This window comes from Coregonus clupeaformis, unplaced genomic scaffold (assembly GCF_020615455.1).
Source record: "Coregonus clupeaformis isolate EN_2021a unplaced genomic scaffold, ASM2061545v1 scaf0368, whole genome shotgun sequence".
In the NCBI taxonomy this organism is placed as follows: Eukaryota; Metazoa; Chordata; class Actinopteri; order Salmoniformes; family Salmonidae; genus Coregonus; species Coregonus clupeaformis.
This window is the reverse complement of record NW_025533823.1, coordinates 170,001-190,000: the sequence shown is the minus strand read 5'-3', so window position 1 is coordinate 190,000 and position 20,000 is coordinate 170,001. Positions and strand designations below refer to the sequence as shown.

Genomic DNA, 20,000 nt, shown 5'->3' with positions numbered 1-20,000 from the left:
ATTATATATTTTCTAGTTCATTAAAAGCTAAACTTAGATATGCGTTTTGGTTGTTGAGTCAATTAGACCATGGCCATTTCAAGCTCATCTTTCTAAAAACTAAAAAGTTATTTCAGCTGGCTAACTCATTGATCTTGCTTTGTAGTGTACCCCTCTGAGCAGTCCGTCTGGTTTAGCCAGGCTATGTAGTATGCCCCTCTGAGCAGTCCGTCTGGTTTAGCCAGGCTATGTGCATATCTCCTATATACTGTCATTTAGAAACATGTCACATGTCCTGTTCAAAGTCTTGGTTCCACATTGTGGATACACGTAAATAAATCTGAAACAAATGTCCTTGAAATCTTTTCTTAGCACTAATGTGTTCAGTCAGTCAGTGGGCTGAACCATACATGCGGAGCAGCTTTCCTATTAAATGCATAAACCAAGTAACACATCTAGGGCATAGTACAGATTGACTCTGTAGTACTTCTATATAACAAGTCCAATGTAGTGTCTGATTCTGTACAGTAAAATGGACTCAGGATTTATCAAACGTCATTTGTTAAGGTGAAATGTTTGTATCAGTGGGTCTCTGAGAATAGTATCATATATAAATGGCATGTATTCTCTTTCTCTCTTTTTGGCACAGACAGCCCTGTGACTAGAGCCCTTATGAATACAGACAGCCCTGTGACTGGAGCCCTTATGAACACAGACAGCCCTGTGACTAGAGCCCTTATGAACACAGACAGCCCTGTGACTAGAGCCCTTATGAACACAGACAGCCCTGTGACTAGAGCCCTTATGAACACAGACAGCCCTGTGACTAGAGCCCTTATGAACACAGACAGCCCTGTGACTAGAGCCCTTATGAACACAGACAGCCCTGTGACTAGAGCCCTTATGAACACAGACAGCCCTGTGACTAGAGCCCTTATGAACACAGACAGCCCTGTGACTGGAGCCCTTATGAACACAGACAGCCCTGTGACTAGAGCCCCTTATGAACACAGACAGCCCTGTGACTAGAGCCCTTATGAACACAGACAGCCCTGTGACTAGAGCCATTATGAACACAGACAGTCCCTGTGACTAGAGCCCATATGAACACAGACAGCCCTGTGACTAGAGCCCCTTATGAACACAGACAGCCCTGTGACTAGAGCCCTTATGAACACAGACAGCCCTGTGACTAGAGCCCTTATGAACACAGACAGCCCTGTGACTGGAGCCCTTATGAACACAGACAGCCCTGTGACTAGAGCCCTTATGAACACAGACAGCCCTGTGACTGGAGCCCTTATGAACACAGACAGCCCTGTGACTAGAGCCCTTATGAACACAGACAGCCCTGTGACTAGAGCCCTTATGAACACAGACAGCCCTGTGACTAGAGCCCTTATGAACACAGACAGCCCTGTGACTAGAGCCCTTATGAACACAGACAGCCCTGTGACTAGAGCCCTTATGAACACAGACAGTCCTGTGACTAGAGCCCTTATGAACACAGACAGCCCTGTGACTAGAGCCCTTATGAACACAGACAGCCCTGTGACTAGAGCCCTTATGAACACAGACAGCCCTGTGACTGGAGCCCTTATGAACACAGACAGCCCTGTGACTGGAGCCCTTATGAACACAGACAGCCCTGTGACTAGAGCCCTTATGAACACAGACAGCCCTGTGACTAGAGCCCTTATGAACACAGACAGCCCTGTGACTGGAGCCCTTATGAACACAGACAGCCCTGTGACTAGAGCCCTTATGAACACAGACAGCCCTGTGACTAGAGCCCTTATGAACACAGACAGCCCTGTGACTAGAGCCCTTATGAACACAGACAGCCCTGTGACTAGAGCCCTTATGAACACAGACAGCCCCTGTGACTAGAGCCCTTATGAACACAGACAGCCCTGTGACTAGAGCCCTTATGAACACAGACAGTCCTGTGACTAGAGCCCTTATGAACACAGACAGCCCTGTGACTAGAGCCCTTATGAACACAGACAGCCCTGTGACTAGAGCCCTTATGAACACAGACAGCCCTGTGACTGGAGCCCTTATGAACACAGACAGCCCTGTGACTGGAGCCCTTATGAGGGGTGGGGGGTGTTGTCATCCTATAGGAGCATAGCCATGGTAGCCAAAATAATGGCCTGCCCAGCATTTCTATACATGACCCCCTAAGCATGATGGAATGTTAATTGCTTAATTAACTCAGCACCTGTTTTCAATATACTTTGTATCCCTCATTTACTTGTTTTTATTACTTTGGCAGTTACCTGTATATGCACTAATTTAACTTTTTGGGGTTATTATATAATTTCCACTGAACAATAACGAGCTTAGGTATTAATACACTCGTATACATAATTGGCTGTGACAGAAATGTGGGTCATATTCATTAGGCACCAAACGGAAGATGGCGGACAGAAACGGGAAAGGGCAGGGGTGTATTCATTATGTCTTGCAACGGAAACCGTTTACCGTTTTTAAGAACCAAACGGAAGCAAACAGAGCAAACGGAATTAATCTGGGAGGGACCTACCTGAATTCATCCAATAGAAACTCACGTTTTGGTTGCAAAATGTTTTCCCGTTTGGAGTAAACTGTTTCTGTATCAAAACATTTTTGCTACGCTGTACACCAGAGAATGCGACCCTGCTGCTGAACTCTGGCTACAACAACAGTAGGTCATTGTTAGATTCTCCGCTAGTCTATAATGTCCAAGAAAGGCATTGATTTGAAACAGTTTGATACACAAAAGGGATTCGCTGAATCCCTGACCTTTCCTCTTTCCTCTCATTAGTGTGTAGCTAATACCTCTGAAATATGTCCAGATGAGAGTATTAACGTTGCATTTCATACTGTACGTCCTTTCCTATTTAACGTCAAATGTATGTTTTTCAGCCATTTATCCACCGATGATATTTAATTTCCATAAAAGATACACTGAGAAGGGGATTCCCCCCCCCCCCATGATAACCATTTAAAGGGTTAGTACCAGAGTTTGGCATACTTCCCCGGAGTCAGATGAACTCATGAATACCATTTTTATGTATCTACGTGCTGTTTTGAAGAAAGTTTTTAAGGTAGTTTTGCGAGCCAATGCTAACAAGCGTTAGCGTAATGACTGGACGTCTATGGGAAACTGCTAGCAGAGACGTAAAATATGGTTAATTTGACTCTGGGTAAGAGAAAAAAAGGGCTTAATTGACAATCTTGGACTATCCCTTTAACAGGTTAACATGGTCTACAATGTTTTGAACACTAGACTGTTGTGACTTGTGAAATCTAGTCGGCTACAGGTCTCATCACAATGTACAAATCATGGGTCACGAGGATTTCACCAATATCTTGCCATTATGTATCTTGTCCAGTGCCACAAATCCAGTTTAGGCCTATTCCAAATCCAGTTTAGGCCTATTCCAAATCCAGTTTAGGCCTATTCCAAATCCAGTTTAGGCCTATTCCAAATCCAGTTTAGGCCTATTCCAAATCCAGTTTAGTCCTATTCCAAATCCAGTTTAGGCCTATTCCAAATCCAGTTTAGGCCTATTCCATCATGATTTAATATTTTGTAGTCCGTGTCCAGTGGTAGCCTGCTCCCAGATTTGTTTGAGCTGTAATTATTGCCGATGACCATGGGACAAACCGACCTGGGACCAGGATAAGCCAGTGCACATGGAAGTAACAGAAATGTTGTCAGACAGACTTAGGGTAGTGATTCTCCAACTTCATTATTACAGTTCACTCAACAGGGGACATTAACATGTCTCACATTTAAAATGTCTATTTTGTGTGCTTAGTTAGTGTAGGAATAACCATGGCAACACATCTCATATCGGGCGTTCTAAATGGAACCCTGTTCCCTATATAGTGCACTACTTTTGACCAGAGCCCTATAGACCCTAGTCAAAAGTAGTGCACTATATAGGTAATAGGGTCCCATTTGGGATTCTCACCTATTCCTCAAAGGGCTGTCTGTAGAACAGATTGGTCTGTATATTTCCTCCAGTTCTTTGAACAATAAAAATCCGTATTTAATCAGTCTGTCTTATTGTTGAGCTGTTGGTTAAGGTTGTTTTTCCCCTGAGAGTGATTCTAATTTTACATTCCACTGAGTTTCACCATGAGCTGAAAATTAATTCATACACTTTTACATTGAAATTCCAGAACTTTTATGAGGATTGGTCATCATGTTTTATTCAGTTCAATGTTCATATTGCTTTTCTTTACAAGCTACTAGGTGAAGCACCAAAGGTACCATATTACTTTCCCACAAGAAGGCCCTCATGGGATCTCTAGGGATGTGTCCTTCTGCACTGGAGTGAACGGGAAAAAAAACTCCCATGCAAGAAGCATATACTCCCAAAGCATTATGTTGTTTTCACTTATCCAGAATGTTTCACATCGGTGCAGATGAAGGTGAGGAGAGGAAACTAGTGTAGACTATTCACACCGCCACCGTTCGTTTCCGCTTCTGATGCAGTTGGGGTTTTCTACCGCTAGGGGTTGTTTTCAGAAGGGCGGGAACAAAAACCGTGCGACGTGGAAGCGGGGAAAAGGTAGTCTCTCTTGTGATCAACAGTGCCTTTTCAATCGTTTTTAACGGATTTGCAGGACAGATAAGGGTATTTTAAATAGCAGAGAGGATCAAAACAACTGACATTCTTAAACTTGTACATAAATTAAGTTCTGTAGCCATGGACGGGGCAATAGCGATTATTTTAATATCCGTTGCGATGTTTTTGGGATGTTTTCTATTAGGGTTGATTCCACTTTTGATCAAACTTTCTGAGGTAAGTCATTTAATTCTCAACATTGTATTCACTCCCTTCTGTAACTTGCACTGTACTTCCCTTTATGGTCTCTTCTCTAGATGCCTATACAAAGCTGCTTTAAAGCTGTCTCATAACGTCAGTGGTCTCTGCTATGGGATCCACTCCACACATTATTTTGTGAACGTTCAATAGATTAGCAAATGTAGCAGTATCTTCAGAAGTGGCGATGAGCGAGGTTCAATATTTATCAAGGGTGTGATTGCTACATTTTACCTTTTGGCAATAAACTCTATAAATAGACTGCCGAGTGTATTCTCAATAACCAGTTAGAACTTTTGACTTGATAGAAAAAGTAATATTGAATAATGCATTGCATAATTTAACACGCTGTTATTATATTGTGACACATGTATTCCCCTTCTCCATCCTAGAACAAACTACAGTTAGTGTGTAGGTATAATAATGAGTGTGTGTGTGTGTGTGTGTGTGTGTGTGTGTGTGTGTGTGTGTGTCCCTTTCTCTCCAAACAGAAAAGCCTGCAGTTTGTCAGTGTATTCGGGGCAGGTCTTCTCTGTGGCACCGCTCTAGCTATTATCCTCCCAGAGGGTGTGGAGCTACTGGAAGAGTCATGGAGAGGTGAGGGGTACCAGACATACAGGGCCCCGTGTAGCTCAGTTGGTAGAGCATGGCGCTTGCAACGCCAGGGTTGTGGGTTCGATTCCCACGGGGGGGCAGTATGAAAATGTATGCACTCACTAACTGTAAATCGCTCTGGATAAGAGCGTCTGCTAAAATGACTAAAATGTTAAAAAAATATATAATGTAACAGGCTTTTGGAGTAACAGCCAAGGGTCCTAACTTATCAAGACATCAACGACAGATGGAGCAACAACTCACTGTAGGCTAGATCCCTGTTGTTGAGTTTGTACAGGCACAATAATCCCTCGATTGCAGCTATATTGCTGCTATAAGTACATTTTACATTTTAGTCATTTTAGCAGACGCTCTTATCCAGAGCGACTTACAGGAGCAATTAGGGTTAAGTGCCTTGCTCAAGGGCACGTCGACAGATTTTTCACCTAGTCGGCTCAGGAATTAGAACCACCGACCTTTCGGGTTACTGGCACAACGCTCTTACCCACTAAGCCACCTGCCGCCCTGTAGTAGTCAAGTATTGCCAAGTAGTCTGTAGTCCTCTAAGGGGTTACCTTGCCAACGGTTCATCATTTCAGTGTCGTGTGTATGCAACTGTTTTTATAATGGACCTTCAAAAAAGAAAGCCCCTCAGCCTGCCCAGCCCTTTAATTCATGTCAGTGTTTACACCCACCTCACCATCAGACGAAGCCCCTCAAAGCAAAAGGCCTGGGGCACTTCAGGATACATCGGGCATTGAAATGAAAATCCACTTGGTGACCTACTTTAGGGTCCTTGGTTACAGCTCAGCTTGGGCAGACGGGGAAGCAAGCTTTACTGAACCATCAGGGAAATTACGCTTTGACTCTGGTTTCTTAACTTTAAAAATGTATTGCCAAACAAAAACCGTTGATTTGTCAAAGTTCAACGAACCATACAACTCTATGCACAATAACTACTTTGAACAATTTACACACACATTTAATCAAAAACATTTACTGGAAGAACTGTGCAGTTCAGAATTACGTTAAAATCTCCTTCCGGTTTTTATGCGACCATGTTTTTCCAAAAAACGTTGTTAAACATCTGCTCTGAATTAAGATGTCTGCAGAAATAATGGGGTGTCAGCTATGGCACGACACCTGGAGTTTGAACATGTTTATTTGGGTTATTGACCTACCGTAAGTGAAGTGGATTAACACCCGGTAACAGAATGATGGTAACAGAATGGCATCATGGGTCTTTGATCTGTACTATACAGAAATGCATCATTAAGAATGTGGTGCTCTTCATGATGATGTATCCTGAATAGGTACACAATGGTAGAAATATGGAACATCCTCCTCTGTATATTCTGGTATTATTTTACACACTGGTTTTTATTCTAATGAGCTCCAAGCAATATGTATAGAATTTGAAAGAAAATTAGCTTTAAAACTGCAAAATGTTATTTGCACCCCATGACAAAATGTGTAGCATTGAATGAAAAAGCTTGAAACCTGCAAAATTATCTCCCCCAACAAGAGTGGTGTGAATTGTTTTTTCTTCTTCTCATGAACGGTGCTTGTGCCCATAGAAATAGACGTGGCACGTGCGCGGGATGTTCCCCAATGCTGGAACGGGGGGCCCCAAGTGAAAACGTTTTGGGAGAACCTGCTCTACTGTACTCTATTTTTCTGTACTGTCCAAAGTTATGAAACGTAGACGTCTATGATTGGTTCAGATTTGGTATGGCCAGGGCGGACTGACCAAATTTCAACTACTTTTCAACATCCATGGACGTCCGGTGTCGGTTGGTGCTAAAGTGGGTGAGGATGCTGGTTACAGTAAATGGAAAGAGGGGAGGTGGCAGTAAGAGAGAGAGGTGACATTAACTGGAGAGAGAGAGGGAGAGGTGACATTAACTGGAGAGAGAGAGGGAGAGGTGACATTAACTGGAGAGAGAGGGAGAGGTGACATTAACTGAGAGAGAGAGAGAGGGAGAGGTGACATTAACTGGAGAGAGAGAGGGAGAGGTGACATTAACTGAAGAGAGAGAGAGGGAGAGGTGACATTAACTGGAGAGAGAGAGGGAGAGGTGACATTAACTGGAGAGAGAGAGGGAGAGGTGACATTAACTGGAGAGAGAGAGGGAGAGGTGACATTAACTGGAGAGAGAGAGAGAGGGAGAGGTGACATTAACTGGAGAGAGAGAGAGAGGGAGAGGTGACATTAACTGGAGAGAGAGAGAGGGAGAGGTGACATTAACTGAAGAGAGAGAGAGGGAGAGGTGACATTAACTGGAGAGAGAGAGGGAGAGGTGACATTAACTGGAGAGAGAGAGGGAGAGGTGACATTAACTGGAGAGAGAGAGAGGGAGAGGTGACATTAACTGGAGAGAGAGAGAGGGAGAGGTGACATTAACTGAAGAGAGCGAGAGGGAGAGGTGACATTAACTGGAGAGAGAGAGGGAGAGGTGACATTAACTGGAGAGAGAGAGGGAGAGGTGACATTAACTGAGAGAGAGAGAGAGGGAGAGGTGACATTAACTGGAGAGAGAGAGAGGGAGAGGTGACATTAACTGAAGAGAGAGAGAGGGAGAGGTGACATTAACTGGAGAGAGGGAGAGGTGACATTAACTGGAGAGAGAGAGAGAGGGAGAGGTGACATTAACTGGAGAGAGAGAGAGGGAGAGGTGACATTAACTGAAGAGAGAGAGAGGGAGAGGGAGAGGTGACATTAACTGGAGAGAGAGAGGGAGAGGTGACATTAACTGGAGAGAGAGAGAGAGAGAGGGAGAGGTGACATTAACTGGAGAGAGAGAGAGGGAGAGGTGACATTAACTGAAGAGAGAGAGGGAGAGGTGACATTAACTGGAGAGAGAGAGGGAGAGGTGACATTAACTGGAGAGAGAGAGGGAGAGGTGACATTAACTGGAGAGAGAGAGAGAGAGGGAGAGGTGACATTAACTGGAGAGAGGGAGAGGTGACATTAACTGAAGAGAGAGAGAGGGAGAGGTGACATTAACTGGAGAGAGGGAGAGGTGACATTAACTGGAGAGAGGGAGAGGTGACATTAACTGGAGAGAGAGAGGGAGAGGTGACATTAACTGGAGAGAGAGAGAGGGAGAGGTGACATTAACTGGAGAGAGAGAGGGAGAGGTGACATTAACTGGAGAGAGAGAGGGAGAGGTGACATTAACTGGAGAGAGAGAGAGGGAGAGGTGACATTAACTGGAGAGAGAGAGGGAGGGGTGACATTAACTGGAGAGAGAGAGGGAGAGGTGACATTAACTGGAGAGAGAGAGGGAGAGGTGACATTAACTGAAGAGAGAGAGAGGGAGAGGTGACATTAACTGAAGAGAGAGAGAGGGAGAGGTGACATTAACTGGAGAGAGAAGAGATAGAGAGGGAGAGAGAGGGAGGGGTAACATTACCTGGAGAGAGAGAGAGAGAGGGAGAGGTGACATTAACTGGAGAGAGAGATGACATTAACTGAAGAGAGAGGGAGAGGTGACATTAACTGGAGAGAGAGGGAGAGGTGACATTAACTGGAGAGAGGGAGAGAGGTGACATTAACTAGAGAGAGAGAGGGAGAGGTGACATAAACTGGAGAGAGAGAGAGGTGACATTAACTGGAGAGAGAAGAGAGAGAGAGGGAGGGGTAACATTACCTGGAGAGAGAGAGGGAGAGGTGACATTAACTGAAGAGAGAGAGAGAGAGAGAGAGGTGACATTAACTGGAGAGAGAAGAGATAGAGAGGGAGAGAGAGGGAGGGGTAACATTAACTGGAGAGAGAGAGAGGGAGAGGTGACATTAACTGAAGAGAGAGAGAGGGAGAGGTGACATTAACTGGAGAGAGAGAGGGAGAGGTGACATTAACTGGAGAGAGAGAGAGAGGGAGAGGTGACATTAACTGGAAAGAGGAGGGAGAGGTGACATTAACTGAAGAGAGAGAGAGGGAGAGGTGACATTAACTGGAGAGAGAGAGGGAGAGGTGACATTAACTGGAGAGAGAGAGGGAGAGGTGACATTAACTGGAGAGAGAGAGAGAGGGAGAGGTGACATTAACTGGAGAGAGGGAGAGGGAGAGGTGACATTAACTGAAGAGAGAGAGAGGGAGAGGTGACATTAACTGGAGAGAGAGAGGGAGAGGTGACATTAACTGGAGAGAGAGAGGGAGAGGTGACATTAACTGGAGAGAGAGAGAGAGGGAGAGGTGACATTAACTGGAGAGAGAGAGAGGGAGAGGTGACATTAACTGAAGAGAGAGAGAGGGAGAGGTGACATTAACTGGAGAGAGGGAGAGGTGACATTAACTGGAGAGAGAGAGGGAGAGGTGACATTAACTGGAGAGAGAGAGGGAGAGGTGACATTAACTGGAGAGAGAGAGAGGGAGAGGTGACATTAACTGGAGAGAGAGGGGGAGAGGTGACATTAACTGGAGAGAGAGAGGGAGAGGTGACATTAACTGGAGAGAGAGAGAGGGAGAGGTGACATTAACTGGAGAGGGAGAGGTGACATTAACTGGAGAGAGAGAGGGAGAGGTGACATTAACTGAAGAGAGAGAGAGGGAGAGGTGACATTAACTGGAGAGAGAGAGAGGAAGAGGTGACATTAACTGGAGAGAGAGAGGGAGAGGTGACATTAACTGAAGAGAGAGAGAGGGAGAGGTGACATTAACTGGAGAGAGAGAGAGGGAGAGTTGACATTAACTGGAGAGAGAAGAGAGGGAGAGGTGACATTAACTGGAGAGAGAGAGAGGGAGAGGTGACATTAACTGAAGAGAGAGAGAGGGAGAGGTGACATTAACTGGAGAGAGAAGAGATAGAGAGGGAGAGAGAGGGAGGGGTAACATTACCTGGAGAGAGAGAGAGAGGGAAAGGTGACATTAACTGAAGAGAGAGGGAGAGGTGACATTAACTGGAGAGAGAGGGAGAGGTGACATTAACTGGAGAGAGAGAGGGAGAGGTGACATAAACTGGAGAGAGAGAGAGGTGACATTAACTGGAGAGAGAAGAGAGAGAGGGAGGGGTAACATTACCTGGAGAGAGAGAGGGAGAGGTGACATTAACTGAAGAGAGAGAGAGAGAGAGGTGACATTAACTGGAGAGAGATGAGATAGAGAGGGAGAGAGAGGGAGGGGTAACATTACCTGGAGAGAGAGAGAGGGAGAGGTGACATTAACTGAAGAGAGAGAGAGAGGGAGAGGGACATTAACTGAAGAGAGAGAGAGAGGGAGAGGTGACATTAACTGGAGAGAGAGAGAGGGAGGGAGAGGTGACATAAACTGGAGAGAGAGAGAGAGGGAGAGGTGACATTAACTGGAGAGAGGGAGGGAGAGGTGACATTAACTGGAGAGAGAGAGGGAGAGGTGACATAAACTGAAGAGAGAGAGAGGGAGAGGTGACATTACCTGGAGAGAGAGAGAGAGAGGGAGAGGTGACATTAACTGGAGAGAGAGGGAGAGGTGACATTAACTGGAGAGAGAGAGGGAGAGGTGACATTAACTGGAGAGAGAGAGGGAGAGGTGACATTAACTGGAGAGAGAGAGGGAGAGGTGACATTAACTGGAGAGAGAGAGAGAGGGAGAGGTGACATTAACTGAAAAGAGAGAGAGGGAGAGGTGACATTACCTGGAGAGAGAGAGAGAGAGGGAGAGGTGACATTAACTGAAGAGAGAGAGAGAGAGAGGTGACATTAACTGGAGAGAGAGAGAGGTGACATTAACTGGAGAGAGAGAGAGAGAGAGAGAGGTGACATTAACTGGAGAGAGAGAGAGGTGACATTAACTGGAGAGAGAGAGAGAGGTGACATTAACTGGAGAGAGAGAGGGAGAGGTGTCATTAACTGGAGAGAGAAGAGAGAGAGAGGGAGAGGTGACATTAACTGGAGAGAGAAGAGAGGGAGAGGTGTCATTAACTGGAGAGAGAAGAGAGAGAGAGAGATGACATTAACTGGAGAGAGAGAGAGAGGGAGAGGTGACATTAACTGGAGAGAGAGAGAGAGAGAGGGGGAGATGACATTAACTGGAGAGAGAGAGAGGGGGAGAGGTGACATTAACTGGAGAGAGAGAGAGGGAGAGGTGTCATTAACTGGAGAGAGAAGAGAGAGAGAGAGAGGGAGAGGTGACATTAACTGGAGAGAGAGAGAGAGAGGGAGAGGTGACATTAACTGGAGAGAGAAGAGAGAGAGAGGTGACATTAACTGGAGAGAGAGAGAGAGAGAGGGGGAGAGGTGTCATTAACTGGAGAGAGAAGAGAGAGAGAGGGAGAGGTGACATTACCTGGAGAGAGAGGGAGAGGTGACATTAACTGGAGAGAGGGAGAGGTGACATTAACTGGAGAGAGAGAGAGGGAGAGGTGACATTAACTGAGAGAGAGAGAGAGAGAGAGAGAGAGAGAGAGGGAGGGGTAACATTACCTGGAGAGAGAGAGAGAGGGAGAGGTGACATTAACTGGAGAGAGAGGGAGAGGTGATATTAACTGGAGAGAGAGAGAGAGGGAGAGGTTACATTAACTGGAGAGAGAGAGAGAGGGAGAGGTGTCATTAACTGGAGAGAGAAGAGAGAGAGAGAGAGAGAGAGAGAGAGAGAGAGGTGACATTAACTGGAGAGAGAGAGAGAGAGAGGGAGAGGTGACATTAACTGGAGAGAGAAGAGAGAGAGAGGGAGAGAGAGGGAGGGGTAACATTACCTGGAGAGAGAGAGGGAGAGGTGACATTAACTGAAGAGAGAGAAGAGAGAGAGAGGGAGAGGTGACATTAACTGGAGAGAGAAGAGAGAGAGAGGGAGAGGTGACATTAACTGGAGACAGAGAGAGGGCCGTGTTGTCCTGACTGTTTTCACACTCTTGCTTTGACCACCAGATGACAGAAAGAGAAAGAAAACAGTCATGAGCTGAACATAACAGTATACCAGTGGAAGGAGGACAGTAGCAGGAGCCCCTATGAGCTGAACATAACAGTATACCAGTGGAAGGAGGACAGTAGCAGGAAACCCTATGAGCTGAACATAACAGTATACCAGTGGAAGGAGGACAGTAGCAGGAGACCCTATGAGCTGAACATAACAGCATACCAGTGGAAGGAGGACAGTAACAGGAGACCCTATGAGCTGAACATAACAGTATACCAGTGGAAGGGAGGACAGTAGCAGGAGACCCTATGAGCTGAACATAACAGTATACCAGTGGAAGGGAGGACAGTAGCAGGAGACCCTATGAGCTGAACATAACAGTATACCAGTGGAAGGAGGACAGTAGCAGGAGACCCTATGAGCTGAACATAACAGTATACCAGTGGAAGGAGGACAGTAGCAGGAGACTCTATGAGCTGAACATAACAGTATACCAGTGGAAGGAGGACAGTAGCAGGAGACCCTATGAGCTGAACATAACAGTATACCAGTGGAAGGGAGGACAGTAGCAGGAGACCCTATGAGCTGAACATAACAGTATACCAGTGGAAGGGAGGACAGTAGCAGGAGACCCTATGAGCTGAACATAACAGTATACCAGTGGAAGGGAGGACAGTAGCAGGAGACCCTATGAGCTGAACATAACAGTATACCAGTGGAAGGGAGGACAGTAGCAGGAGACCCTATGAGCTGAACATAACAGTATACCAGTGGAAGGAGGACAGTAGCAGTAGACCCTATGAGCTGAACATAACAGTATACCAGTGGAAGGAGGACAGTAGCAGGAGACCCTATGAGCTGAACATAACAGTATACCAGTGGAAGGGAGGACAGTAACAGGAGACCCTATGAGCTGAACATAACAGTATACCAGTGGAAGGGAGGACAGTAGCAGGAGACCCTATGAGCTGAACATAACAGTATACCAGTGGAAGGAGGACAGTAGCAGGAGACCCTATGAGCTGAACATAACAGTATACCAGTGGAAGGAGGACAGTAGCAGGAGACCCTATGAGCTGAACATAACAGTATACCAGTGGAATGAGGACAGTAGCAGGAGACTCTATGAGCTGAACATAACAGTATACCAGTGGAATGAAGACAGTAGCAGGAGACCCTATGAGCTGAACATAACAGTATACCAGTGGAAGGGAGGACAGTAGCAGGAGACCCTATGAGCTGAACATAACAGTATACCAGTGGAAGGGAGGACAGTAGCAGGAGACCCTATGAGCTGAACATAACAGTATACCAGTGGAAGGGAGGACAGTAGCAGGAGACCCTATGAGCTGAACATAACAGTAACCAGTGGAAGGGAGGACAGTAGCAGGAGACCCTATGAGCTGAACATAACAGTATACCAGTGGAAGGAGGACAGTAGCAGGAGACCCTATGAGCTGAACATAACAGTATACCAGTGGAAGGAGGACAGTAGCAGGAGACCCTATGAGCTGAACATAACAGTATACCAGTGGAAGGGAGGACAGTAGCAGGAGACCCTATGAGCTGAACATAACAGTATACCAGTGGAAGGAGGACAGTAGCAGGAGACCCTATGAGCTGAACATAACAGTATACCAGTGGAAGGAGGACAGTAGCAGGAGACCCTATGAGCTGAACATAACAGGAAGTGGAAGGGAGGACAGTAGCAGGACACCCTATGAGCTGAACATCACAGTATACCAGTAAAAGGAGGACAGTAGCAGGAGACCCTATGAGCTGAACATAACAGTATACCAGTGGAAGGGAGGACAGTAGCAGGAGACCCTATGAGCTGAACATAACAGTATACCAGTGGAAGGAGGACAGTAGCAGGAGACCCTATGAGCTGAACATAACAGTATACCAGTGGAAGGAGGACAGTAGCAGGAGACCCTATGAGCTGAACATAACAGTATACCTGTTGTCCTATTAGTGTGGAACCTCTTGGTAACAGTACTGTTATAGTATAGTACTAATGCTGTTGTCCTATTAGTGTGGAACCTCTTGGTAACAGTACTGTTATAGTATAGTACTAATGCTGTTGTCCTATTAATGTGGAACCTCTTGGTAACAGTACTGTTATAGTATAGTACTAATGCTGTTGTCCTGTTAGTGTGGAACCTCTTGGTAACAGTCCTGTTATAGTATAGTACTAATGTTGTTGTCCTATTAGTGGGGAACCTCTTGGTAACAGTACTGTTATAGTATAGTACTAATGTTGTTGTCCTATTAGTGGGGAGCCTCTTGGTAACAGTACTGTTATAGTATAGTACTAATGTTGTTGTCCTATTAGTGTGGAACCTCTTGGTAACAGTCCTGTTATAGTATAGTACTAATGCTGTTGTCCTATTAGTGTGGAACCTCTTGGTAACAGTACTGTTATAGTATAGGACTAATGTTGTTGTCCTATTAGTGTGGAACCTCTTGGTAACAGTACTGTTATAGTATAGTACTAATGCTGTTGTCCTATTAGTGTGGAACCTCTTGGTAACAGTACTGTTATAGTATAGTACTAATGCTGTTGTCCTATTAGTGTGGAACCTCTTGGTAACAGTACTGTTATAGTATAGTACTAATGCTGTTGTCCTATTAGTGTGGAACCTCTTGGTAACAGTACTGTTATAGTATAGTACTAATGCTGTTGTCCTATTAGTGTTGAACCTCTTGGTAACAGTACTGTTATAGTATAGTACTAATGTAGTTGTCCTATTAGTGGGGAACCTCTTTGTAACAGTACTGTTATAGTATAGTACTAATGCTGTGGTCCTATTAGTGTGGAACCTCTTGGTAACAGTACTGTTATAGTATAGTACTAATGTTGTTGTCCTATTAGTGTGGAACCTCTTGGTAACAGTACTGTTATAGTATAGTACTAATGCTGTTGTCCTATTAGTGTGGAACCTCTTGGTAACAGTACTGTTATAGTATAGTACTAATGCTGTTGTCCTATTAGTGGGGAACCTCTTGGTAACAGTACTGTTATAGTATAGTACTAATGCTGTTGTCCTATTAGTGTGGAACCTCTTTGTAACAGTACTGTTATAGTAAAGTACTAATGCTGTTGTCCTATTAGTGTGGAACCTCTTGGTAACAGTACTGATATAGTATAGTACTAATGCTGTTGTCCTATTAGTGTGGAACCTCTTGGTAACAGTACTGTTATAGTATAGTACTAATGCTGTTGTCCTATTAGTGTGGAACCTCTTGGTAACAGTACTGTTATAGTATAGTACTAATGTTGTTGTCCTATTAGTGTGGAACCTCTTGGTAACAGTACTGTTATAGTATAGTACTAATGCTGTTGTCCTATTAGTGTGGAACCTCTTGGTAACAGTACTGTTATAGTATAGTACTAATGCTGTTGTCCTATTAGTGTGGAACCTCTTGGTAACAGTACTGTTATAGTATAGTACTAATGCTGTTGTCCTATTAGTGTGGAACCTCTTGGTAACAGTACTGTTATAGTATAGTACTAATGCTGTTGTCCTATTAGTGTGGAACCTCTTGGTAACAGTACTGTTATAGTATAGTACTAATGCTGTGGTCCTATTAGTGTGGAACCTCTTGGTAACAGTACTGTTATAGTATAGTACTAATGTTGTTGTCCTATTAGTGGGGAACCTCTTGGTAACAGTACTGTTATAGTATAGTACTAATGCTGTTGTCCTATTAGTGGGGAACCTCTTGGTAACAGTCCTGTTATAGTATAGTACTAATGTTGTTGTCCTATTAGTGGGGAACCTCTTGGTAACAGTACTGTTATAGTATAGTACTAATGCTGTTGTCCTATTAGTGTGGAACCTCTTGGTAACAGTACTGTTATAGTATAGTACTAATGCTGTTGTCCTATTAGTGTGGAACCTCTTGGTAACAGTACTGTTATAGTATAGTACTAATGCTGTTGTCCTATTAGTGTGGAACCTCTTGGTAACAGTACTGTTATAGTATAGTACTAATGCTGTTGTCCTATTAGTGTGGAACCTCTTGGTAACAGTACTGTTATAGTATAGTACTAATGTTGTTGTCCTATTAGTGGGGAACCTCTTTGTAACAGTACTGTTATAGTATAGTACTAATGTTGTTGTCCTATTAGTGGGGAACCTCTTGGTAACAGTACTGTTATAGTATAGTACTAATGCTGTTGTCCTATTAGTGTGGAACCTCTTGGTAACAGTACTGTTATAGTATAGTACTAATGCTGTTGTCCTATTAATGTGGAACCTCTTGGTAACAGTACTGTTATAGTATAGTACTAATGCTGTTGTCCTATTAGTGTGGAACCTCTTGGTAACAGTACTGTTATAGTATAGTACTAATGCTGTTGTCCTATTAGTGGGGAACCTCTTGGTAACAGTACTGTTATAGTATAGTACTAATGCTGTTGTCCTATTAGTGTGGAACCTCTTGGTAACAGTACTGTTATAGTATAGTACTAATGCTGTTGTCCTATTAGTGGGGAACCTCTTGGTAACAGTACTGTTATAGTATAGTACTAATGTTGTTGTCCTATTAGTGTGGAACCTCTTGGTAACAGTACTGTTATAGTATAGTACTAATGCTGTTGTCCTATTAGTGTGGAACCTCTTGGTAACAGTACTGTTATAGTATAGTACTAATGCTGTGGTCCTATTAGTGTGGAACCTCTTGGTAACAGTACTGTTATAGTATAGTACTAATGCTGTTGTCCTATTAGTGTGGAACCTATTGGTAACAGTACTGTTATAGTATAGTACTAATGTTGTTGTCCTATTAGTGTGGAACCTATTGGTAACAGTACTGTTATAGTATAGTACTAATGTTGTTGTCCTATTAATATTGTCCCTGACCTCATGTGACACTACAAGCTGTAGGTGACAGCAACATCTGCCATTGGAATAGAAACTCATTCAATACAATCTAACTTTATAATCAGCAATTTATACATCATGTACTTTTGTATCTATTGTTTTTATCTCTGATTGTTATGATAAAGTATTAATTATAAATATGGCCCATCTGTGCTTTATTGATACTATGAATTCCCATCGTAGCCAATTCAGTTGCAGTAATTTCGTTAGATTTTTTGGTAATTCCGTTACCGATTTGGTAACAGAATTACAAGTTTTAATTATTTTATTAATTCATAAACAAACTTGATATCAGCAAATTGGTAGGTCTGCCTTTACTTGTTACTTATGTGAACTTTCATTATCCTTATGAGGGAGAGAGAAAATAAAAATAACCTTGAAATAACTTGAAATCCCCCCCCCCCCCTTTTATCTCTGACTCTACTGACAGCTATGTTTTTGAGGAAAATGTACTTTCTATGACTGTGATATGTGGTTGTCCCACCTAGCTATCTTAAGATGAATGCACTAACTGTAAGTCGCTCTGGATAAGAGCGTCTGCTAAATGACTCAAATGTAAAATTTAGAAAATATCTTAAAGATATGTGGGTTTTTGGTAACGGAATTACAAGGCAATGTTTCTTAAACTTACAGAAGGCAAAACAATTCTCCAAAACTAAATATAAATGTTGATACTTCAACATTATTCTGTTTTGATGTATTTCTAATACCTTTTAAGAATTTTTCTGGTAGATGTTGTCTAAGACCCCTTTTTCCTTCTGTTTGACCAGAAATCAAAGCCTTTGCTTATTCCAAATTTTTAGGATGGAAAATGGTAGAAACATTTATATATGCCTTAATTTCTAAAAAATATATAGTCTCTTAGCTTTCATTTGACATGCTCCTATGATCTTCACTTGTTGGTGCTCATGGGTCCTTTTAGATGGAAATGCCCATCATCAACATTTCCAAGCTAGAGTTTTCACACACTGAATCTATGGATTGGTACTGTAGAATCTAGATACTGTACATAGGAATACACAACATAAAAGCTTTTTATTTGAGGATGTTGACTCCATATCTGGTTGAGTGTACCTGTTGATAAAAGTCAATGTTTTAAGAAAACACACCTCTCCATATTCTCTCCCCAGTCTCCTCCTGCTCTGTGGCCCCAGCATCAGCCAATCAGAATGCCAGTGACAATGGGGTCGGGGTCAGAGGTCAGCTCCAGCAGGAGGACCCCGCCTCTAAAGGCCTTCCAGCACGGTTCTTCATCGGAGTCTCCCTGGTCGTAGGGTTCACCCTCATGTTCCTGGTGGATCAGATCAGTAGCTACTGCTCCATACACGGTCAGTTATGCTCCGGGGTGAAGACCTAGCTCCTCCCTCTATTAGCATTTAGCCTGTCCTATTGAAAACACACTGTGAAGACGCTAACTTCCCTAGCGTTAATTGGGCTAGAATTGTAAGCATTAGCCCGACCCATTGAAAACCCGCTTTGGGGTGAAGTTTCCCCTAGATACAGATCTAGGATCCGCTTCCTCTCCCCCAATCCTACATTTAACCATTAGTGGGGGAAATGCAAAAATCAGTGTCTGGGGGCAACTTCACCCTTCTCCATTGAGTTACTACTTCATATAGCATCATACACTACATGACCGAAAGTATGTGGACACTTGCTCGTCCAACATCTCATTCCAAAATCATGGGCATTAATATGGAGTTGGTCCCCCCCTTTGCTGCTATAACAGCCTCCACTCTTCTGGGAAGACTTTCCACTAGATGTTGGAACATTGCTGCGGGGACTTGCTTCCGTTCAGCCACAAGAGCATTTGTGAGGTCGGGCACTGATGTTGGGCGATTAGGCCTGGTTCGCAGTCGGCGTTCCAATTCATCCCAAATGCGTTCGATAGGGTTGAGGTCAGGGCTCTGTGCAGGCCAGTCAAGTTCTTCCACACCGATCTTGACAAACCATTTTCTGTTTTGGATCTCGCTTTGTGCACGGGGGCATTGTCATGCTGAAACAGGAAAGGGCCTTCCCCAAACTGTTACCACAAAGTTGGAAGCACAGAATCGTCTAGAATGACATTGTATAATGTAGCTTTAAGATTTCCCTTCACTGGAACTAAGGGACCTAGCCCGAACCATGAAAAACAGCACTGACTTGTTGGAAAGGTGGCATCCTATGACGGTGCCACGTTGAAAGTCACTGAGCTCTTCAGTAAGACCATTCTACTGCCAATGTTTGTCTATGGAGAATGCATGGCGGTGCGCTCGATTTTATACACCTGTCAGCAACGGGTGTGGCTGAAATAGCCGAATCCACTAATTTGAAGGCGTGTCCACATACTGCTGTATATATAGTGTATCTCTAGCTTGCTCCGTACATGGTCAGTTTGTCCATATGAAAAAGGGAAAACTGTAGTCACCAAATTATAGACTTTCGTCCGTTTGTGGTGTGTTGTCGTAGCCAAAAGTAATCCGTTATAATGAAAATAAGGAAGGTCTGCACTCGGGAATTTGCAGTAAAAAAAGGAAAATGTACTTCATATTTTCAGGTCCAGTTACTTCATATAGCGTAAGTTTTCTAGCCTGGTTGCAGATCTCTTTGTGCTGGGTTGCATAGCCAATGCCTGTTTGGGATGACAATGACCAGACTGATCTGGAAGCACCGGTTATACATTCTCCACATCTTCTCAATGTTTCACTCCTTGCCAAATCTCCTCTCCAAGAAAAACCTCTCCAAACCTCCTCTCCAAACTCCTCTCCAAACCTCCACTCCAAACCTCCTCTCCAAACCTCCACTCCAAACCTCCTCTCCAAACCTCCTCTCCAAACCTCCACTCCAAACCTCCTCTCCAAACCTCCTCTCCAAACCTCCACTCCAAACCTCCTCTCCAA

At 44.0% G+C, this 20,000-nt stretch overlaps 1 protein-coding gene across 1 annotated transcript in view; it reads left to right on the top strand.

The window, feature by feature from the left end:
• The first annotated feature begins 4,528 nt into the window (after nt 1-4,528).
• LOC121555354 (zinc transporter ZIP9) overlaps nt 4,529-20,000 on the top strand; it is an 18,711-nt gene continuing 3,239 nt past the window's right edge. The window contains exons 1-3 of the mRNA XM_041869188.1: nt 4,529-4,781; nt 5,294-5,399; nt 18,252-18,449. Coding sequence (XP_041725122.1) covers nt 4,686-4,781; nt 5,294-5,399; nt 18,252-18,449 — 400 coding nt within the window. The 5' untranslated portion in view covers nt 4,529-4,685. The remainder of the gene's footprint in view (nt 4,782-5,293; nt 5,400-18,251; nt 18,450-20,000) is intronic.